The sequence below is a fragment of the Copadichromis virginalis genome, linkage group LG22 (genome assembly GCF_057382275.1).
Source record: "Copadichromis virginalis isolate Kocher_CV1m ecotype Utaka linkage group LG22, C_Virginalis_male_GT1.1, whole genome shotgun sequence".
NCBI classification, from domain to species: Eukaryota; Metazoa; Chordata; class Actinopteri; order Cichliformes; family Cichlidae; genus Copadichromis; species Copadichromis virginalis.
In genome coordinates, this window is record NC_140638.1 from 33,111,275 (window position 1) to 33,135,862 (window position 24,588).

Sequence of the window (24,588 nt, forward strand, 5' to 3'; positions counted from 1 at the left end):
GCTCCAACATTCCGTCCCATACACACCCATTATAAATTTTGAAACGGGTGAAAAAACATCATGAAACTTAAACTGGAACTGAAGAAAAAGTATAATAGATATTGAAAAGATAAATACAAGTTGAATAGTTGAATGTCTTGTCTTCGTTTTAAAGTTTGAATGGTGGCTCTATGTCAATGTATGTGGAAGTAGTAAGAGTTTAAAAATGAGTAAGTTGAATGAGGATTTGAAGGGTCTCCCCATTGAAATACATTATAATTTTTTGTTGAATAAAGTTGAATAAAATTAAAAATATAAATGTTAAAAATGAGAAAATTAGAAGCAGTCATGTCCAAAATAATAGGAATCTAACGATGTTTGAATGGTTTTTCTAAGTTGAACGGTTTTGAAGGAGTAGGCTTTGAAAAAACGTACGGAAAAATAAAATATAATAATAACTAGAAAAATTTGCATTTCCTGCGAAAATGCAGTGTGGATGCTTAAAGCTGAAGCTGTATGCAAAAAGTAGCTGAAAAAGCTGAAAAGTTGCAGAAATTGTAAAAACTTTGCAGAAGCAAAAGAAGTTTGCTAAAATGGAATAACTTAGCAGAACTGCAATATCTTAGAGGAAACATAATACTTGGCAGAAATACAATAGCATAGCAGAATTTAGCAGAAATATTGTAACTTACCAGAAACATGATAACTTCTCAAAAATACAAGAATTTAGGAGAAATAGTATAAGATAACAGAAAGAATATATTTAGCCAAAAATACTTAAACATTACAGAAACACTATGATTTAGAAAAATAGTACAACAGAGCAGAAATATTGTGATTTACCAGAGACACTGTGATGAACTATGAATATTGTAATTTTAAATTGAGACTATGTTTTAGCACAAATATTATAATTTGGCAGAAATACTATAATTTAGCAGAAATACTATATTAAGCACAAATCCTATAAAAAGCAGAAATGGTATGATTAAGCATAAATACTACATTTAGTAGAAATACTTTGTTTTAGCACAAATCCCATAAAAAGCAGAAATACTGTACTATGATTTAGTAGAAAAACTATAATTAATCAGAAATACTAAATTTAGCAGAAATACTATATTAAGCACAAATACTATGAAAACCTGAAGTAGTATAATTAAGCATAAATACTACATTTAGCAGAAATACTATATTAAGCACAAATCCTATAAAAGCAGAAATAGTATATTAGGCACAAATCTTATAAAATAGCAGAAATAGTATGATTTAGCACAATAGTAATAAGTTAAACAGAAAAATTGGAAAAGCAAAATGGACAGCTGAAAAAATGCTGAACATGCTGAGGGTCCCTCAAATATACTTGTTAAATGACAAAAATCTGCAAAAAAATTTATTACAGCCACACAATCACAAATATGTACACATGAGGAAACACACATGCACAGAGAGACCCACACACAAGATCCAATTCAGTCAACCAGTCTAAATATATTGAATTTAAATCTTAGAATGAGATCATCCCATTAAAAGCCTTTCTCTCTCTCTCTCTCTCTCTCTCTCTCTCTCTCTGTCACACACACACACACACACACACACACACACACACACACACACACACACAGGGAGAGAGAAGTAAGTTTCTAGGTCAGCCTGGGAGCTGGTGAATTTGAATCCACCAATCAGAGAGGCTGTGCACTTTTCCCCACCAAAACAGGTGCATCTGTTTACACACGCAGCAGCACAGAGAGACACAGGATTTTTGCAGTCTATTTCTCATAGTGACGACTCCCCTCAAACAAATGACCGTAATTTCCTAACCGTAGGGGCTAGAACGGTCATTCTTACACCGTTTTGTTCAGAAGAGATGGGGGAATCTTCAAGTGTTGACAATTTATCATTAAAATATGAATTTTTAGAGATATATGACACGGATGACTTGTTGACTTAGAAGCCACGAATTCCCCAATATGCAAATTTGAATACCTGGAGCCCACATACATGATTGGCTGGCTGGGAAGCTGTGCAGGCCCTGATTTGTGGATTTGAATTCCTCAGCCCTCAGATATGATTGGCTGGCTTAGAAGCCATGAAGTCCCCAATATGCAAATTTGAATGCCTCAGGACACATTTATGATTGGCTGGGAAACCGTGCAGGACCTGATTTGAAAATTTGAATGTCTAAGTCCTCACAGAGGATTGGCTGCCTGGGGACCAGGCAGAAATATATAGAAATACTATGATTAAGCATAAATACTACATTTAGTAGAAATACTATGTTTTAGCACAAATCCTATAAAAAGCAGAAATACTATAATTTAGCAGAAATACTATATTAAGCACAAATCCTATAAAAAGCAGAAATACTATATTAAGCACAAATCATATAAAAAGCAGAAATACTATATTAAGCACAAATTCTATAAAAAGCAGAAATACTATATTAAGCACAAATTCTATTAAAAGCAGAAATAGGATGTTTAAGCATAAACACTACATTTAGTAGAAATACTATGTTTGAGCAAAAATCCTATAAAAAGCATAAATACTATATTAGGCACAAATCCCATAAAAAGCAGAAATAGTATGATTAAGCATAAATACTACATTTAGTAGAAATACTATGTTTTAGCACAAATAGTATAAAAAGCAGAAATATTGTAATTTAGCAGAAATACTATAATAGGCACAAATCTTATAAAATAGCAGAAATAGTATTATTTAGCACAATAGTAATAAGTTAAACAGAAAAATTGGAAAAGCAAAATGGACAGCTGAAAAAATGCTGAACATGCTGAGGGTCCCTCAAATATACTTGTTAAATGAAAAAATCAGCAAAAAAATGCACAGGGAGAGAGAAGTAAGTTTCTAGGTCAGCCTGGGAGCTGCTGAATTTGAATCCACCAATCAGAGAGCCTGTGTACTTTTTCCCGCCAAAACATGTGCCTCTTTTTACACACGCAGCACAGAGAGGCACAGGATTATTGCAGCCTATTTCTCATAGTGAGGACTCCCCTCAAACAAATGACCATAATTTCCAAACCGTAGGGGCTAGAACGGTCATTCTTACACCGTTTTGTTCAGAAGAGATGGGGGAATCTTCCAGTGTTTACAATTTATCATTACAATATGAATTATTAAAGATATTTGACTTGTAATGCACCATAACTGAGTAGAGCGAAGCAAAAACTGCCTTGACTTGCCCTCAAACAACGCTTTCTAACTCGAAATCTATTTGGAGTATCGATATCATTCTTTCACCGTAAGAGACAGCAGGCTTTGGTGAACAATCATGGAAATTTTCAGGTCTCTGTGGAAATCCAACAAAAAGTTATGACGAGAGAAAAAAGTGGTTCATTTCCACAGTTTGAAATCTGAAGAAATCTGAGCGAAGGACGAATTTCCTACCCTCAAACAAGTCCAACTCATTTCAGAACGGTAATAGGTGAGAAAGAAATTCTTGAATTGTGAGCGTCAGGGGTGTCTGAAGATATTCGGGGACAAGCCTCATGTCTTAACTTTGCTTCGTTAAGGAGATATGACGATTCGAATATGCCTCTCATTACAGAAATCCAGCGGTGATTTTGAACAAGCTCTCCATTCACTTTATATGGAGAGTTTTCTGACCTTGTGTTAGTCTGAGGAGATTTGCAAAAATTCTATAAATCCCACAACAATGATGGTGACATTTTCTGAAAGCCAGCAAAAATACCTACGTTTTGATGTATAATTTGTGGAAGTTGAGTGAAAATTGAGCAAGTAGCAAACATTTGTTCGGACATGAAGAGAAGACTGCAAAACCTTCAGTGACACACTGGAAGCCAAGAGCATAGCAACCATAACAACGCATGTATTTTGTGAAAAATCACAATTTTGCAACTCAAAACTTTAAGAGGCATAAAAGTAAAACAGTAGAAGATTTGAAAAAGCTGAATCATACCTGAATAGCCCAATAATTTGTGAACATTTTAAAGTTTGAATGGTTGTTCTAGGTGAAAGTATGAGGAAGTAGTTAAGTTTCAAAAACAAGCAAAATTTAGCAGAATTTTGGAAGATTTCCATTCATTTCAATGGGACAAATTAAAGGAAAAAAGTGGAATATTTTAAAAAGTATAATAGTTAAAAATAGCAAAAATCATAGCAGAAATTAGCAAAAATAGTTGAATAGTTTAAAATTTGAACGGTGAAAATCGGCTGAAAATTGTGGAAGTAGTTTAACGGCGAAAAGTGTACGGAAACACCCAGAATAATAATAACTAGAAAAATTTGCATTTCCTGCGAAAATGCAGTGTGGATGCTTAAAGCTGAAGCTGTATGCAAAAAGTAGCTGATAAAGCTGAAAAGTTGCAGAAATTGTAAAAACTTTGCAGAAGCAAAGGAACTTTGCTAAAATGGAATAACTTAGCAGAACTGCAATCACTTAGAGGAAACTGTAAAGCTGAAGCTGTCTGCTGAAAATAGTTGAAAATAGCTGAAGAAGCTGAAGAAATCAAAGTCAGTGTTTAAAAAGTTGTTGAAATTTTAATAACTTTGCAGAAGAACATCAAGTTAGCAAAAATGTAATAACTTAGCAGAAATGCAATAACTTAGAAGAAACATAACAATTCAGCAGAAATGTTGTAGTTTACCAGAAGCTACAACTTAGCAGAAATGTAATAATTTATTAAAAAATTAATAACTTGGCAGAAATATTACAACTTACCAGAACTGCTATAATTTTGCAGAAATGTAATTATTAGGAAAAAAATGTATACAGATAACAGCTGAAAACGATGACGTAACCTCAAAGTTACTTGTTTAACTGTGAAAAATGACCAGAAACATTAGAAAAGAAAGAAAACCAATTCAATTCAATTTATATAGCAACAAATCACAACAAAAGTCGCCTTAAGGCGCTTCATAGATACAGAGAAAAACCCAACAATCATATGACATATGACCCCCTATGAGCAAGCACTTTGGCGACAGTGGGAAGGAAAAACTCCCTTTTAACAGGAAGAAACCTCCAGCAGAACCAGGCTCAGGGAGGGGCGGCCATCTGCTGCGACCGGTTGGGGTGAGAGAAGGAAGACAGGAATACCAGCCAGCAGATAAACTGATGTGAAACAAAACCAAGGTAAAATTGCAGAATTTACACAGTTGGTGAAAGGTAAAAATGGCAACAAAAAACCCCCAAACAAACAAACAAAAAAAACAAACAAACAACATTTAGTTAATAAGTGCACAAGATGATTCGATGATAAATATGGTACCAATCTACAAAATACTGTCGAAATGAAGTCCACATTGTGATATATTTCAGGTGTGGAGAGTCACAGAGCTAAACAATCGATGTGCATATTTAAAGAATCAAATAAAGAACATTGTTGTGGAATAAATTACAGTGAATAATAATCACTGCCCTGCGTTAGAGAGTGACTTATGATGATGTATTAATTGGCTTAACTTTACCTCTAACAGCTTTTCACATAGTGCTGTGACCAGGGTGAAATCCATCATAAAGTAACTGTAAACAGTAGAACCATTAGCATGAATGTTATGGTTCTACTCTGATCAAAACTCAAGTCAGCTGTGTGACCTGATATAAAATGATAAAGAGGAACACATATAAATGACCTTTATGAACTTTTCAAAATGACTTTATATGTCTGACCCATTATCTATATATATTAGAGCAGATGTGGAAAACCACTGTTAGACCTACTCTATACTAACACAAACACAGTCAAAAATTCATTGCTAGTGTGACATGTGGTCCTTTTTGCCTTTGACCAATGATATGCTGGTTACTTGGACCAGTTTAGTATTTGCTGTCACAGAGGAATGTTAACCATAAATCCAAAAGACAAAACTGAAAAAATATGTTAATTGCAAACATGTTTTTGTCACCTTAAAGCCTCATTGTAAATATCATCACAAACAGATGTTTTCCACACGGTTAACAAAGCTCCACCACATCCAATCACTGCATATAAATCTAAAAGAAAACAACAACAAATAAAATGTAATTAACACAAGTGAAGTCTAAGGAGCTTGGAAAGAAAAGCGTCTGGACTTCTTTGAGTTCCTTGAAGACGTTTCACCTCTCATCCGAGAAGCTTCTTCAGTTCTAAGGGTCAATGGTGGAGAGTCCCAGATTTAAACCCAGTGGGAGTTTCCCCCCAAAGAGGGACAAAGAACCCCCTGATGATCCTCTACCTAATCACATGAGCCAAGGTGTGAAAGTGGGTGTGGGTCCCAATCAGCCAGGGTTTCGGGTGAGCTCATTGTGAAACCTGGCCCCACCCTATCATGTGATTTCCCGAGGTCAGGAAATCACCCACGCCCACTCCCAGGATGTGAGTGGACGTTACGGTGTCTGGGGAGGGAACTCAAAACTGGATTATAGATGGCAGACAGTTGGTGTCGTAAACCACCGCCTCTGTTTAAAGATGGTCGCTCACAGTGGACGTAAATGGCTTCTTTCACTCCTCCATCTGTCCAAAATGTGAACATTGGCATCCTCAAAGACTGACCTTTGTCCTTTAGATGCAGATGAACTGCTGAGTCTTGTCCCGTGGAGGTGGCTCTTCTATGTTGTGCCATGTGCTTGTGAAGTGGCTGTTTGGTCTCTCCGATGTAGAAGTCTGGGCATTCCTCGCTGCACTGTACAGCGTACACCACATTGTTAAGTTTGTGTTTAGGAGTTTTGTCTTTCGGGTGAACCAGTTTCTGTCTGAGTGTGTTACTGGGTCTGAAGTACACTGGGATGTCGTATTTGGAGAAAACTCTCCTGAGTTTTTCTGATACACCGGCTACATAGGGGATGACAATGTTGTTGTGTCTGTCTTTCTTATCCTCCCTCGCTGGTGTCTGATGTTCTTTTCTGTGAAGCTGGAATGCAGGCACACTGGACGAGCTTATTCTAAAAAATACAGAAAAAGGAACATTTTAGTTGTGTTAAGGCCTAAAAACTACAAATAAGTTATACAATGAACAATGTTGAAATACCTTATAGGTGCTGCAGGCCATATAACCAGAATCCAGAGCAATCTCACACTCACATGATGGTGAGGAAAGACATGAGCTCTGCAGTGAGGTTTGAATGTCTCAGTTGGAACACTGAAGAACTCAGAAGACAGCAATACCTGCACAGAGAGACAGAGTAGAAAAAGCATAGATTTGTAATCCATAATGTGAATTAAAACTCAAAAAGTGTCAACAAGTATAATCATTTGAGTGTGGAATTATTTATGCAATAAACAGGATTTAAATTAATTAATTGAATTAAAAAACACTGACATTTTTTTTTAAAATCAAAGATAAAGAATCATACCGCTCTCTGCTCTGAGGATCACTGAGCATCTCTGACAGGAAATACAGTTTCCTCAGTATGAGTCATCATTGATGGTCTCAGAGGTGTGTAGTGTGGCAGCATGATGATGGTCTCCAGATCAGGCAGGAGGTCAGGTGATGGGTGTGTCATCTTCTCCATTGAAGACACACTGGTATGGCAATTCATAACACAGCAGTCTCCTTGTGGCATGTAGTTATCTGTGCAGTCCAGCACTGATGGATCAGGTTTGGCTCAGCAGTTCATGAAGATGGTGTCTGAAAAAATATATCTAACAAAACACGTGCTTATAACACCACCCACCCAGCTCAGCCCCCAAGTGTCTATGTAATGCTGGTATGGGGTGTCAGTTACTAAGTCTAATTAGTGCATCAGAAAGCGGGGGCTACACCTAAAGCCCACACTTTTTGATGTCTTTGTTTATTAGCAGCTTTTTCCAGCTGCTCAGAGAATTCTGACTTGGCCTTTATCCACCCAAACCCAAACCCACCCGGATAAAGGCCAAGTCAAACTCACACACCATACCAGCATTACATAGACACTTGGGGGCTGATCTGGGTGGGTGGTGTTAAACTGTAGTCGGGAACTTTCAGAAAACTATCCATTTACTTCTAAATCAGTTTTTATACATATTCTGTAAGCTGTACTAATGTTTTTCTCTACATAATGTATCATTATAGACATCTCTGGTAGCGTAAAGATAGTTTATAACTTTTGACATTTTTTACCTGTAAAACATGATAAGCAAAACCTCATTCATCACAAAAACTTTTGATTCTACAAAAGCTACTATAATCAAGAAAATATAATTGTCTGTATTTATTCATGTGAGCCATAATAAATACCTGCATTTATGTGGGATTTATTTATTTACTATTTCATATTTTCAAGCCCTTGGAGGGGAAGATCTCGTTTGTTGAGCTACATACGTCACAGTAAAAAGATTTAGTCATTTAAAACATGAGAATAAAAGAAATGATGTTGGTTTAATAAATGTTGCAGCACATTTCAGATCAGAGGTGCATGATAGCAGATGTTCTCTGCTCTGCATGAAGTTCAGCAATGATTTGGTGAAATGATTAATAACATTGCAATAAGAAAGGGTCTTCTGACAGACAGAGTAGGGAAGACCCTTTTTTCAATGAAAAATCTTTTTCATGCTCTACAATCAGTAAACTCTGTAACAAACATGATCTGTAATTGTTTCAAAACTCACCAGACGACTTCATGATTGGCTCGAGGACAGGACACAAAAGACAGGGTTGTGGTAACTGTAATATGATCTCAGAACACCTGAATACAGACATTTCTGTGGCTGAGAAATAAAAATGAGGTCAAGCAGGGTGTTCTTGTCTGTAGTGGCAGAAGTGATCAGCTGTGAATACCCTCTCGACTGAAACTGCTCCAGAATCTGTTTTCTTCCACTCTGCAACTGGTTCTCATTAAAATCTCCACACACAATGATTGGGTGACAGTCCATTATTTCAAGTGAATCTAAAAGACTTACCAGGTTTTGCATGAATGGTGTCAAACTGTAGTCAGGGGGTCTGTACACAACAGCAATGAGTGCAGGGAATGGAGCCTGAACCTTCAACACTAAAAACTCAAGATCAGTGACATTATGCAGATACTGTTTTACCTGAACCTGAAAATGATTCCTCAAATACACAACAACTCCCCCACCACTTCTGCTGGCCATGTGAGGAAAGTTTGTGTAGGACACATGTCTGTTGCGTTTGAACATGGTGTAGCCGTCCAAATGAAGACTGTCTGCAACAAAGGAGCCTTGAAGGTGAGACTCAGTGAGACACAAAACATCTGCTAAACACATTTCATGATGACTCTTGATGTCACTGATGTGAGATGGCAAACCCTCCGTATTGTGATGGATCAGTGTAAGAGTGTCAAGTCTGCTGGCTGTTTCTCTGACCTGAAGAAGAGGCATCATTTCCTCAACACTGGCTTGGCTCATGGTTTGGAGCGCTGCAGTTACCTCGGGATTGGCGTAAATCTTTTTCTCATCCAAGTCCTGCAAATAGAGTCCACTGAGAGACGTCACCCTGCTGAGAGCAACGTAAGCCATACCTGGTTCAAAAATGTTCTTCATTGAAACTACAGCTGTCTGTGTTGTAAGACCCTGAGTTTTGTGAATTGTGCAAGCGAATGCTAGCTTTACAGGAAACTGTCTGCGTACCGCTCCTTTAAACTTCAGACTCTCCTCTGCTCTCTCAATGTAAACCAGATCATCAGATGCTGCATTAGCACTGCGGTTGTGTCTCATAGGCTGCCGGTTGTCCATCCTGAGCCCCAGTTTAATTATGTGTCCATCATTTTCAGATCTCACCACCTTTACCAGTATACCAAAAGCACCGTTGACTAAACCGTTTAGTGTGTCCAAGTTTCTGGTCAGCATGACTCGAGCTCCTTCAGCAACATTCAGAGTGTCAGGTAAATCATTTCGCCCACCTGTAAATGGTTTGTCTCTTCGTTCCATTCTGCCTGTACATTTATCCTTCTGGAAATCGTCTGCATTGATGATTATGATGTTTGAATGAAGCTTCTTCAGGGTATCTGTGTTGTGGGATTCCACATTCTTGTTGGTGGCATAAATGTGTAAGACCTCAGTTGGACATTCTTCTGGTGCAGTCACAGCCTGTGACAACAAATCTCTGTCGCACTGAGAAAGCTCATCTGTCTTTTCTTTGACTCTAATCCTGTTCAGCATCTCTGCAAAGGCCACATCATCTTTCTGACGCATGATCTCGGTTAGAGTGATCATCTGAAAATGCTCCTGCCATAGGTCAATCTGTTCTGGATCGTAAACACAGAGAGGTTTAGACTGTCGCACTGGTGGCAGCTGGTAAAAATCTCCAACAGCTAAAACTGACATTCCACCAAAAGGTCTCTGAGTGCCTTTGATTTGTTTCAGTCTTGCATCCACATAAGCAAAAAGGGGTTTTGAAACCATTGAAATCTCATCAATAACAATAATTTCAGCATTCATCAGCTCAGATCTGACTTCATCCAGTTGGTTACCAAGTCCTTGAATGGGTGGTTTCAGACTCCTGGGTAGTTTGAGTAGAGAATGTAACGTAGAGCCACTGATAGAAAAAGCTGCTGTACCGGTAAATGAAGTCAGTAAAACAGTTGGATTTGATATGTCAGCTTCTTCTGCATTAGCAGGCAGTCTGCTCAGGATCTTTGATGCTTCAGAATGAATACACTTAATCAGATGTGACTTTCCAGTTCCTGCACCACCGTTGATATAGAAGAAAAATGGATCTGGGTTCAAACCACAAACTCGCTGAGTACACCAGTCTCTTATGGCATAGAACACGCAGGCCTGCTTCTGGTTCAGATTCTGATACATTACACGTACCACGGCTGGATCTACTGCAGGTTGTTCTCTGACGGCTCTGATCTTTGTTACAGCATCAGACTGACGACTGTAGTCGGGGACATTCTCCTGTTCGTTCTCATCATCAGAATGTCTCTCAGGAAGATTCTCATCGCATTGCAGCCTCACAACTTCAGATTCAGGAGCAAGATTACACCATTCATCAATCACAACATCCCTATTTTGTTCAAACTCTTCCAGTGCACTCTCAATATCCTCAGAGTTCTTCTCATACTTGTCTTTATTTCTTTTCACAACCCTTTTCACAGACTCACTGTGGTCTGAACATGGAAGTCGTACAAAACCTGAGTTGTAGAAGGACTGATAGGTTTGGAACCCTTGTGGTTTCAGTTCCTGCTCTGATCTGTGTGGAAGGTAAAGTCTCAACAGTCGACCATAATATTGCTCAGGATCTTTTTCCTGTGAACAGTGGTAATATCTGATTATAGCTGGTTTATCATTCTTTCGCCTTTGTACAAATCCAAGCTGGTTTAGAAGAGGAAGCACATCTTTTCCTTCATTTGGACCACTCACCAACCTGCACAAGGCAGCAAAATCAGCCAGTGACATTTCCTCATATTCTGGGGTCTCAGGTCTGCATTTGTATTTATCACTCAAACTTGTCATCCAAATATTACAACTGTCGTGTGTTGTGCTTTCCAGGAAGCTCATGGGCCGACTCATTTTTACTGGGTTATCATCTGTTGGTACAAATACAACACTGCGGGAACATTTTTTCATTTTTAGGCCACAGACTCGAGTCACACACTCCTGTGCGCTGATTTCTCTCTTTTTTGAGTAAGCTTGCATCACAGCTCTCATTTCATCACATTCATTGACGGTGTTCTTATCAGAGTTGTCAATAACTGTCTTCAGGTATTCAGAGAGGCCAGATTCTTTCTTTGTTATATATTTACAGAGGTATTCTATACATGAATAGGCATTCAAAATGAATGAGACATCTAAATTAGAGTTCCAGGCTTCAAGCAGGTCTGGGTTGTAATTGTTGATCCAACACTCATTTGGGTCACGTTTCAGAATCAGAGCTGTTTTCTTGTTTATGTCTTGGAGGCATTGTTCATACTCATTCATTGTTAAGTTGCATCGTGACAGAATCTGCTCTATGGTGAGGGAAGCAGCTTCAGGTTCCTTCAGCAGGTTCAACAAAGGTCTGAGTTTGGCTTTTGCAGCTTCAGTGTCTGAATCCTCATCCTGTCTCACAATCATTGTTCTTGTGGCTGGTGGTTTGGGAAACCCAAATCTACAACCAGAGTTCACACTCTTAAAGCATGTCTTTGTGTGGTTTTTGCTGTGCTTTTGTAGCTCAGTGACTTTTTTGTGCAGTTCAGGTTGTTTTTCTGGATCAGGGAGTTGAGCTGAGATGTATCTGTCCACAAAGTCACAGACAGTTTGGTCATCATCCACATCTGCTTCTACCTTTTCTCGAATCCACAGCAACATGTGTATATGTGGACTACCTCTGTGCTGGAACTCAACTCTGTAAAAGTAATCAATGATCTCACCAAGGGGCTGTGCAGGAGAAAAAAGCAAATCTCTGAACAAAGCCTCAACACGTTTATCAAACATTCGCATGGTGGTTACTGGATTTGATCTTAGAATTTCACACTTTTCTGACCAGTCCAGGGCTTCAAAATCAACCTCTTCACCTTGCTGTCTCTTTATTGCTTGAATCACTTCAGGCCATCTCATCTCAGCAGCAGAGAAAGTGACAAAGAACTGAGGTGTTCCTATTTGGCGAACCATGCTGAATAGATCTCTGGTAGTTTTCTGCCAGTAAGCTGGAGTTCCTCTGAGTGGCTGCATAAATCTGATTGCATCTTTATTTCTTACCAGCTTCTCTACTTCTGTCTTACTTTGTAACATTCCTGATGTGATTTTGCGTCCATCTTTCGTCATAGTTTTACCTTTCCTTAGCTGTATTGTCATGCTGGAATTAGCCAAGTGTATTTCAGTGACAAACTGTGAGAAAAACAGGTAATTTGTGTCTTTAGCAAATCTTGCATCAATGTTGAAAAGCCTTGACTTGAAGTATGCACTCGGTGTGAGCTTGAGACGTCTCATTTCATCCAGTGTATTCTGACCAGTAGGAAACTGCACAGGAAATGCCATGGCTTCCAAATGAGGAGTTCTGAAGAAGCTAACAGGATTGTTTCTTTCTGCAGGAGCCACACAATATGTGTTATCAGTGAAACAGAGAATCTCTTCTGAAATGTCAACAGGCTGCAGACAACTTTCTAGAGCAAAACCTCCATTGTTCAAATCACTTTCTGGTTCATCTGGATTTTGTTCCTCTGGTTGTTCATCACAGGATTGCATATTAATATCTTGGTCACTTTGAGACTCACTTTCACACAAAAGGGCATCTTTTTCATAGTTGTCAATTTCCATTAAATCTGCTTCATTATAATCATCACTTGCCATGCTGGCTTCATCACTGCTGTCATCATCAGGTAACGTTGGATCACAAAGCAATGCATCATCTCTGATAACAATATCTGTGTACTGTGGATGAATTTGTTTCAGTTTACGCAGAGCTTGAATGAGTTTAGACCAGGTGACAGTCTGGAACAGCTGATGGCCTTTGTAGCACAGTCGTCTTTTCAATTTCACCCTCATGATCTGTGATTGGCTTCTGATCCTCGGTAAAGAGTCAACTGTTTGTTGGACTTCAGATGGTACACACACCACATTACCACGTATGAGTCTCTGTCTCCCCTTTGGAAGAGGAATAATCTTAGCAAATGGTATGCATTTGGCAATCAGATGTCTCTCCAGAATGTTGAGATCACAAAGTTCAGCTGGAATATCCTGCAGTTCTAAACCATTAACAGCAGCAAGCCTGGGCATGCATCCACTTTTGAGGGAACTGTGACACGTGTGACAGATATACTCTTTTTTTCTCTCAACAGGAAAGCTGCAGTGATCATGACATGCTTCATCACACACATGAACAAATTTACCAGTTAGACACTGATGAGCTACAGTCTGGTGTTTTGAGTAATTTTGTCTTTTGCAGATTTTCACCTGATTAGGAAAAGAAGCTTTTAGACAAACAGTACAAACATAAGATGGTGCTGACTTAATGTTTGATCTGAAACGAGATATGGCCTCATTCATTAAAGTGTTCTCTGGATGACACTGTAAACTCTCAGCTGGTCGATGCATCTGGCGATATTTCCGTTTTATATTCATTGCACATCTGATATTATGCATCTGTCTGAAAGAAAAACCGTTCCAATATTTTACTCTCATTCGTTCTCTCATATTGTCCTTGTGTTGTTGCTGAAATTGTTTCTCTTCTCCATACCGCTTAGTCATGTAAAATCGTTTTTTCTTTTTAAATTCTTCGCTTTCTTTATATAGGTTATATACATATGACCTCATGTAAGCTTTATGTTTTTCTCTGAATCCAGCACAAGTTCTGTAAATTCTTCTTATACGCTCCTTCTGCTTATCTCTGAATATGGAAGACTCTCTATATTTTCTTGTTATACGTTCCTTCTGCTTATCTCTGAATAGGGGATTGTCTTTATATGTCCTTATGACACGTTCTCTTTTTCTATCTCTAATTTCAGCACTTTCTCTATACATCTTTCTCAAATGTTCTTTCTTTTTCTCGTTATAGGTAGCATTTAATTTATACAGTTCATTTCTGTACAGAATCCTTTTCTGTCTGTGATCAGGATCATCAGACTTCCGAGCTGAGTTTTTTTTCTTTGCCTTGAAGCTTTCATCAAACCTGTACATCTGCCTTTCTTTCGTCTTCTGATTTTCCTTTCTCTGTGGTAGCTTTTGTTGGGTCAATAATCTTCTCCTCATTTTTTGCCTTTCATGTTTACTATATTTCAGCAGTTTATCTGAGAGTTCCTCTGTTATCTTAGTTGAACTGGAGGCACTGTTTGAATCATTCTGAGGAATAGAATCTGGTGTTACCTGAGTTTCTCTCACAGAGGATGCAGAGGTTTCCTTTTCAAAATAATCAGAAGGATGATGTTTTTTTCTGGGAGCAGCGGTCTCATTTGAAGAATCAACTCTGGATGACATTACTTCACTGGTTAAATCTTTGGTCACAGGTTTCCGTGTCTGCTCAGTGTATATTTCAGAGTTTAATTCATGAACACGTTCATTTAAAGCTGGTGCTGGTGCACTTGTAGCTGTTTGTCTGTATTCGGTGGTTTGATTAGCATCTCTTTGGTCAGCAGCGTTTTCACTGTGAAACTCGATGGGCTGTAGCTCATAAGTACAGCTTGGTGCGATGCTGAACATTCTGTACAAACGTTTGATCCTGTCAATCATGTCATTAAGACGTGTGAATTTCAACATAACTGCAGTTCCACCACTTACACTTAGCGACAATGGCATACCAGTAGACTTACGTGGGTGAGGGTCAAAATATGCATATTCACCTGAATTCAGCCTGCTAACAGCGATGACTGTTCCTCCCATGACTAGCAAAGCATAGCGAACGTCTGAAGCCAAACACTGTAATCCCTGTTCAAGGCTCGGAAAGTGATCTGTACCATCAAATGTGCCGTAATGAGCAAACTGAGACATGTCGACTTGATACTCGTGTCTGCGGCTGATGACCACTGAGGGAAGTTCATCGCAGGCTAGAAACACACTGTTCACAAACCTCTTTCTGGCATCTGAATAGACAGCATGGCCTTTGTCCAACACACGGTTTAGATCTGCTCTGGTAATAAATTCATCCTCATGTAAGAATGACAGGAAAACCAAGCTGTTAGCCATGCATTGCTGATTCCGGTACTTTCCATACCTAGGAGCGGCCTGGCTTCGGGAAGCACAGACGCTACTCACTCGTGGACTTTCACTGTTTGTAACCTGTACATGAGACTGTACTGGAGCGTGTCCATCATGCTGTTTGTGTACAGTTAGCTGGGGTTCAGTCTGGATTACCTGCATAACTTCAGGCTCTGGGACAGACACTGAGGGAACACTTCTCTTTACCACATCTGCATAAGATACTTTGGCTGTCTCTCCATCATGCTGTGTTTGTACAGTTAGCTGGGGTTTAGTCTGGATTACCTGCATAACTTCAGACTCTGGGACAGACACTGAGGGAACACCTTTCTTTACCACATCTGCATAAGACACTGTGGCTGTCTGAACACTGCTCTGCACTTCTGTGCTGGGAAAAGCTGAAACACACACCTTTACCTGCTCACTGCTCTGAGAAACATTCACCTGTTCTTTCTGCTTTTGCCATCTAAGCTTCTGGGACTGCGACCTTTGACCTTTTCTTGGCATTTTGCTGAAGTACAATCTGGAGCTTATATGTGGTTATACACAAATATAAACAAAACTGAACCTTGAAACACAGAAAAACGTACAACTCCTCAAGTTACTGTTAAATCTGAGAAATGTACTATTATACTATAAAATGTTTTTATGAATATATGAATAGATGTTAAAAAGCTGATTTGTACTCCAAATTCAAAATAAAGGAAATTCAAAGTTCTCTGGAAACAATTTGGTCCGTTTTATTGTAGCTCTTAGAAACTGTATAATTTTACTTATATTTTTTTTAACCAGACTGGTAAATAATTACAACTTCTATAAAATGATATGCAGAATAAATCTCAACAATCAACAGGCTATAATAAAAGTCTTAGCTCTTAGGGGAGTTTATGTAAATCTTTCAGATATCTAAAATTGAAATCAAATATATGGAGCTGTGGTGGTGTGGTGATAAGATGACAGGTGATGAGGATTCTTCAGCTGGATTTTCTGCAGCAGTCAGGAAACAGGAAGTCTGGGTCCACAGGCACTTCTCGATGACAATACTAACTGAATACTTACACTGAGTGACAAAATGGGTTTGTCCTTAAATAATAGTACTATAAACTTGCAGTCAAATGTTATAGCCAATGAAACAGACTAACAGACTGGATCTAATTTATTATTTATCTGAATGTATGTATTACAAAATAACCAGATTATCTTATTACAAGTAAACTTATAAAGAGGTGATATTTTATACAATTGATCAAAGTAAGCCAAACTAGAAGTGTTAATTCCAAAGTGTAATGCAAAATTAAAATGACAAATGTAGGGCTGTGTAAGTAGTTTCTACTATAAGTTCCACTGTACTGTAATTCTACTACTGTATATTCAACTTGTAATTTCCAGCAAAATGACTGAATGTGAGAGAGCTTAATGACAGGAAAGAAAGAGCAGTGAGAGCAGAGATCTCTCAGAATTCTGTAACAGATAGATCAAGTTCTGGTAACTTGGATTTCTGAAAATTGGATTCTGAAAGGATTCTCAAAACTTGGATTCTCAAATTAGATAGAGCAGTAGAGATAGAGGGATACAAGATGGAATGGCTTTCAAATTAGATAGAGCGGTAGAGATAGAGGGATACAAGATAGAATGGCTTTCAAATTAGATAGAGCAGTAGAGATAGAGGGATACAAGATAGAATGGCTTTCAAATTAGATAGAGCAGTAGAGATAGAGGGATACAAGATAGAATGGCTTTCAAATTAGATAGAGTTGGGAGAGTGATAGGATAGACAGAATTGCTTATAATGATAGAGAGAGAGGATCTTCTGCAGCAGGTCACCTGTAAGACACAAAAGGCCTGGAATTAGTCGTATTTCCAATATGCTTGGATTTACCATATTCTTCAGACTATATGGCACACCTAAAACCCTGTCATTTTCTCAAAAACATACAATGTGCCTAGTGTATCGATTCTGGTTATGCTTACTGACCTAGAACGGGATTTCTGTGGTACACAGCGCTCAAAATTCTGTCAAATATTTTAGTAATACTTTGGTAAGCTACAAAGCTGCGCTGCTTGATGTATTGTCAGAGCATTATGGCTACCATAGTCAGGACCCTCGTAGAGTAATTTGTACGGTGCTTCAACATAACATTATGGTGTGTGTACAAGGACCTGGCACGTGCTAAGAGACATGCTTATGAAGCAGATTTCAACCTGATCAACCCATGAAGAGTTTGATGGATTTGTAGATGAGGAATGAACTGAAAAAGTGAGTGTATTGGTCTGTATTTTATGTGTTACAACTGAACAGTGTTGAGAGTTGTTGTGAATGACTTGAATAAAGTTTGACTTATCTGACTGTTTGTTTGGCTTAATCTGCCTTAAAAACAGAATTGTTTATTGACGTTATGCCTTATAATTTCAAAAATACAGTACATGTAGGGCTTTAAATACTAAAGACTTCTACAGTAAATTATTGGAGTGAACAGAATGACAATGTTTAACAAATGATGGTGGAACTGTTATAAGGACATTTTTACGTTCTATTAAAACAATAAACTAAGTCTATAAACTCAAACCAAGACGTGCTGCTACAGTAACTTACTGTAAATATTATATGGTCCAAATAAACCCGCACACTGAGGTTACAGCAGAGTTTCAGGCCTCCTGCTTTAAATACTTTATATCCATTAAACTCAAAATTATTTATTGACTGGCCAAAAAGAACACAAACCTTCTCACATTTGCCTAAAAACATCTTGATGATCAGCAAGAGCTGTGAAATGATTTCAAAACACTATTTTGGACCTTAATTAAGACAATTGAAATTCAAACAGCAGTCGCTTTCTAAAATATCGGATTTGTGCCGTTCACACTGTCATACCATGATACCATCACTGATACCAACATGACAAAAAAATCAGATTTGATGCGCTTTCGCCTGCAGTGTGAACTGCACTCAGGCCAGTCACTCAGGAAAAATACTTCTAGCGTTTTGACTTCATGCTAATTCATAAGTGGAATGAGAGAGACAATAAAAATCGATAGCTGTGGTGCTCTTAAGTGTTTAAGGTACCACCTATACTCACACTTCAATCCACAAACATAAGGAGAAATCAAACAACTGCATAAAGATGTCTCTGACATTTAACTATGTTTGGACTTGATAAGCCATCAAAAATTAAAATCAGACATTAATGGGCTATTAAACTTCATTGACATTTTCTGGGGCAGTCAGTGGTCCTGTGTGGGGGCTTTGCTGCTACAGATTCTAAATCCTGACTATTTGTCTTTGCCCATGAGTGAATGGCAAGATAACACAAATAGCCAAACTACTGTAAGTAAATTACTAAACATTACCATTACTGTCTACTTACCAGCAAAGGCAAAGCCAAAGAGCTGTTCACTCTGTGTAACAAAAGACAAAGAACAAAAATACAGGCTCAGACAACTCCAATCAGCATTAGACAGCAACAACTCTCCTCTGTTTTCTTTTTCCGCACCCTAATAAAGATGATCATCTTCATAAAAGGTAATATGTAGTTTTATCCATTTGCAATAAGCCACACAAGTTTCTGAGTCATGTAATGCTCCAAAATTTAGGTTCAGTTACATAAGAGAGTAGAGATCGTAACCAATGATTTGCTTCACCTACTACTACACACTTTATCAAATGGTGATGTCACAATTTAAAAGTAGGCAACAATCACAAATGATAGCTTGTATGGAATGTTTGTAGGCTTTGACATTTGAGGTGGCCTGCATTCAAATTCTATTAACACAATAAAAAAAAAAACACTCTATAAACTTACACCAAGACGTGCTGCTACAGTAACTTACTGTAAATATTATATGGTCCAACAAAACCAACACACTGAGGTTAGAGCAGACAGTTTCAAGCCACTCTGTATGTATTTTGGCAAAATGAGAAATTTGGAGACAGCTAGTTTCTACACAGCAGTTTCTACATATTTCAGTCACATTTGGGGCATGTTTGATACACAGCAATAAGCACTACACTAAATCTATGATAAACTTATCATAGCTGATATTAAGGCCTAATTAGCAAAATTTAGTATGATGGTAATTTCTTTGTAGATCATTTCATGATAAAAAGAACAGAAGTGAGTGCTGTATCTGAGCTGTTGCATGTAAGATCTTTGCTGGACATTCCCACATTTCTTAAACAAACAAACATGACTTTCAGACAGTTCATCTTTTGTAAATTAAGCCAGGATTATTTTCAAAAAAACAGCCTTGATAAAAATATCAGGCCACTATAAAATGTCTTATGTTTATGTTTTCATCCCACCTATATTTTGCAAGTCATTATGACAAATTACAAAAAGCAGTTTCTAGGCAGTGATTTAAGGGAAGAAGCTTTTGAAATCCACAATGCCCTACCACCAGTGGTCTCAAACTCTGGTCCTTAAGGCCTGGTGTCCAGAAACTTTTCTATGTGTCCCTGTTGCAACACACCTGAATAACATTAGTAGGTCATTAGCAAAACTCTACAGAACCTGACTGCATGCTGAGGTGGTAATTCAGCCATTTGATTCATGTTATAGCAGCTCATGAGTGAATGAACATGATGCAATGAAAGTACTTTTAGAAGTACATTTTTCCAAACACTTAATTACTTAAATTTGAGTAGTCTTAGGGGATGCCACTTCAGCACACAGTCAAATTCTATACTCTCACTAATGACCTACAAATGTTATTCAGGTGTTTTGTAACAGGGACACGTGGAAAAGCTTCAGGACACCGGCCCTTGAAGAGTGAAGTTTGAGACCCCTGCCCTATGTGAATATTTAATCGTCCCTAAACTGCCAGTCGTGAGCTGCTCTAATGTGAAACAAACACATATAGTTCTGTAAAAGTTTACAAATAGATTTCTAAGGATTTGGAGACCCCAGAAAACAAAAACCCTCCCAGATATTGTAGCTGAACAGGCAAAAACAAGTTGCCTAATAATATCTCGATGATAACCAACAGCTGTGCTGACGAACTGCACTAAACTGAATCATCTATAGTGAGAGAAAAACACCAGCATTAAAGTCAAACATGGTGCTGTTACTGTGATGTCCCAGAGTTCCTTTACTACTTCAGGACCATCAACTCATCAGGTCCTGGGCTTAAGTTTAATCATACTTAGGATCTGAAGCACACAAGCAAGTCCAATTGAATGAATGAAACAAAACACTTGGTATAAACTAATCAGTCTGGACTTTAATGAAATTAAGATACGTGGTATGACTTGAAAACCCTATATTGGGCCTTAATTACGACTTTTTTCTTTTCTTGCCTGCCCTGTTTGGATCTAATTAAGACAATTCTGAAATTGTAGTGGACCAAAATCAACCAGTGATGTAAACCAGTCATTACCAGTTACTGTAAATGCTTGATGGTAATTGTTGCTATCAGGGCATCCACAGCTGGGTATTAGAGACCAACATGTTTTTACATTAGACCAGGTTGTTCTGGTTCAAAAATGAAATCATCACTTTAAAACTGCTTTTTGTATTTATCCAGGTCATCCTTGTTAGATGATTTGAAACGTGAAAAAAGCATAAACAAAATAAATCTGCAAAGAAGAAAGACCTTTCTCAGCACTGTACCGCAGACAAAACCTTTACTTACCAGACTTGCGACAGTTAGATCAGTCTCCTAGAGAAAGGAAACAACACATCAGATCACTGTTTAATGACTTAGACTGTTAAACCTCTTCACACACAATCCAATTTACTGTGACATGAAATAACTAGTAAAATCCTCAATTTCTTCAAGCCTTTATGAACTCACTGTAGTCTGAAGAGGACAAACTTCAGTTACAGAGTCTGACATGGCGATAACATGTGTAATAAAGGCATGCATACTACAGAAGTGAAAAGAAGAGGCACCAATATTTGTTGGTACAGATTATGGCTTTTTAGCTCCATCATTTTCTATCACAAGTCAGTGCTTAATAAAGTGTGGAAAAACCACAACTGTTAGAATCAACGGAAAACCTCATCAGGTTTTAGTTCTGATCTGAATATGTAAATCCTAAAATACATGTAAATTTTGACATGTCATAGTAACAACAGTGGCACACCATTTTTGCAATTACAAAAATTATAATAAAGAGTCCTTCCATTGTACCTGTTGGCAGGAATCTTTTTGTATTTTGCAATATTTCCCTTTTGTATAAAATTTTCAAACACATTGTATCGAGCAAATTATTAAGAAACTAATTTAAACTTAGTGTACATAAATTACACACAGGCTTTAACATACACAACATTGCCTACTCACAACTCTGGTTCTCTTAGTCTTTTATTATTGCTTAAATGTTTAAATGCTTTTTTGTATTTATTCATATCATCCCTGTTAGATGATTTGAAACATGTGACAAAAAAGCATGAACAAAATAAATCTGCAAGGAAGAAAGACTTTTCCCAGCACTGTACCTCAGACAAAATGAACTCACTTTAGTCTAAAGAGGGCAAAATTTAATTGCAGAGTCTCAAATGGCCTTAACATGTGTAATAAAAACAATAATTACTACAGAAACGCTTTGATAAGCCTTTAAAATTAAAATTAGACATAAATGGCCTATTAAACTTCAGGGACATTTTTAGGGACACTCACAGGTCTAGTGGGGAGGCTTACTGCTTATAAAACCTAAATGTGTTTTTGCCCATGAGCAAATGGCAAGGTATCACAAAAAGCCAAACTATTGTATGTAAATTGCTAAACATGTTACACAATCCCAGTTTCATATTGCTTCAGTTACAATCACTGTTTACTTACCAGCAAAGGCAAAACCAAGCTTCTATTTCACTCTGTGTAACAAAAGACAAAGAGCAAAAATACAGGATCAGAAAACTCAAATTAGCATCAATACTGCATCACTCTCTGTTGTCAAAAAGATTCACTAAACTTCTTTGTTTACTACAGCTGGAATACAAACAACAACTCTCCTCTGTTTTCTTTGGTCTACCTCTCAGTTAAGATTGCAAAACACTCATACATGAAAAACTGCACGATATATTTTTAAGGCTTTAATATTTGAGGTGGTCTGCATTCAAATTCTACTTCCTAAAATATTATTAACTGCACATAGTATCATAGTAAATATACTGTATTTTTAAAATAAATATCTATGTACCATACTAATAATAATATACTGCCATATTTTATTTATGTGAAGGTGGGCTGTTGTTTGTTTCATTAACTTTCCACAAAGTGAGAATTTAAACTGTGCAGCAGATTTAGGTTGGCACAAACAAGCCTTTGTTAAACAGTTCTTAAAAATTAAAGTCTTCTGTTTAGGAGTTCTTATTATTCTTGGGCTATGTCCACACGTACACAGGTACTTTTGAAAATGGAGATTTTTCTATGCGTTTGCGGTCACTGAAAACGGAGATTTCTAAAAACGCTTGCCAGGATATCTTTTGAAAACTCCATTTTTGCATTTATGTGTGGACATGGAAACGGAGAAAACGCAGCGCCTTTTTTGACGTCACACTGTGCGCCACGTTATTGTTTCGGTGAAATGCATTTCTACAATACTGTTACTGTTAATTGTTCTCTCTGCAGTGTTTAAATGCTTACATATGCGCACACAGTTACTGTCCCCCCACAGATATGACTCGGTTCTGCTTCTATGCCCCATCTTTGTTTGCCATTTCCCACCGAGGTTTCTAGACTTCTGATTGGCCAACATTTCTACACGGTTAAGAATATAGCGCCACCTGCTGCTTTGGCATGTTCCTAGCAGTGTTCTCCTTCATTTCTGCATTTATGTGTGGACGGGATCGTTTTTTAAAACGGAAACGGAAAATCTCCGTTTTCAAAAATACCCGTGTATGTGGGGACATAGCCTATGATTAATCCTCAGTTTTCCCCCCCCCTTTGTCTTAATTAACCCACAAGACCTGCACACACACGACTCTTTTTCTCCCGTGTTCGGTCAGAGGCGGTAAAATGGCTCCTTTGATCTTGCCGACAGCTGACACTGAATCTAAGATGGCGGTTCGTTAAAAACTTTACAGCATAAAGAATGAGGCTGTTTTAACCAACTGATTTGTGAAGAGAACTAACTGCACCTTATGTAACAGACTGACAAACACACCAAATGTAATTAATAAAACAATACGATAACCGTGGTTCACAGTCAAATTTTCATTTCACACTGGGCTCAAAGGAGCGCTAGGCATTAGCATCGGGTTGTTAGCTCATCAAACACTCCTTTTACATACAAAAATGACAAAGTTTCACTAGGAAAAAGCAACCACTGTGTTACTCTAATATGAGTTATACCTCGGTTGGCTTTATAAATCACTAAAAGAACTCGTTAAATTGCACAAACAGACTATAAACATTTAGGAGAGAAGAGGAGAAGCAGAGCAGCGGCACTCACCCAGAGCGGACTCAACGAAGTGTGCGGAAAAGCGGATGTCCGGCAGTCAGGTAAAAGATGAGGCGTTCACAGTAGTAGGAAATTCCAGTATTACACACAATGGGCATTGTAAACATCAAAAATGTAGGTGATTTTAAATATTCTATACAATATTTATTTGCTAAAGAAAATACTCGCAGAACTTTAATTCTATAAGTTGAATAAATATTATTAGAAGGCTCTACTCCTGAATACCAACACCAAAGAGCTGAGTTCACCAGACCTGAAAAAAAAACCCAACCAGTCCAGGACAGTCAGTCTGCAAAGATGTTTTAAAGACAAAAAAAAAAAAAAATATATATATATATATATATATATATATATATATATATATATATTAGGGCTGAACGATTATGGAAAATAATCTAATTGCGATTTTTTGCCCCAATATTGCGATTGCGATGCGATATGCGATTATTTTTTAAGGTCTTTGTCTTCTGTATTATTAAACAAAGACAAGCAATACATCATATAGTATGGCCAATACTATATTACATTAATTTTAAACTGTTCTTTCCTGGAAGACAGACCTCTGTTATGATGACATGAGGTGATGCATGAATTGATGACTGACATTTTTATTTAACTTCTTCAATCACAACAGTATATTTGAACATACACAATAGTTTATTTTTAGCTTACAAACATCTGAGCATAAAGTGCTGA

General features: G+C 37.7%; 1 protein-coding gene and 1 long non-coding RNA gene across 3 annotated transcripts; both read right to left on the reverse strand.

Annotated features, from left to right (window-relative positions):
- Positions 1-5,868: 5,868 nt before the first annotated feature.
- LOC146683714 (uncharacterized) lies at positions 5,869-14,979 on the reverse strand. Of its 2 annotated transcripts, XR_014917370.1 has the most exons (3): positions 7,295-14,730; positions 6,970-7,106; positions 5,869-6,883 (listed from the first exon to the last, which is right to left on the reverse strand). XR_014917370.1 is itself a non-coding variant. In XM_085445194.1 (2 exons), the coding sequence occupies exons 1-2, from the start codon at positions 14,772-14,774 to the stop codon at positions 8,972-8,974; spliced, it is 5,643 nt and encodes a 1,880-aa protein (XP_085301320.1). In that variant the 5' UTR covers positions 14,775-14,979; the 3' UTR covers positions 8,900-8,971. The 2 variants fall into 2 exon arrangements, 1 of the variants encoding a protein (XP_085301320.1); XM_085445194.1 differs by lacking the exons at positions 5,869-6,883; positions 6,970-7,106 and having other exon boundaries at positions 8,900-9,082; positions 9,243-14,979.
- Positions 14,980-16,216: 1,237 nt separating this feature from the next.
- LOC146683715 (uncharacterized) lies at positions 16,217-24,118 on the reverse strand. The gene is made up of 5 exons (XR_014917371.1): positions 23,884-24,118; positions 22,272-22,303; positions 21,120-21,146; positions 18,857-18,887; positions 16,217-17,315 (listed from the first exon to the last, which is right to left on the reverse strand). It is a non-coding gene; the product is annotated as an uncharacterized LOC146683715 (long non-coding RNA).
- Between the last annotated feature and the right edge of the window lie 470 nt (positions 24,119-24,588).

Coding starts and splice junctions, on each gene's coding strand:
- LOC146683714 (XM_085445194.1), bottom strand. CDS start 14,774: ATGTCATCCAGAGTTGATTCTTCAAATGAGACCGCTGCTCCCAGAAAA. Junction 9,083..9,242: donor AAATGATGCCTCTTCTTCAG/GTCAGAGAAACA, acceptor CCTTTGTTGCAG/ACAGTCTTCATTTGGACGGC.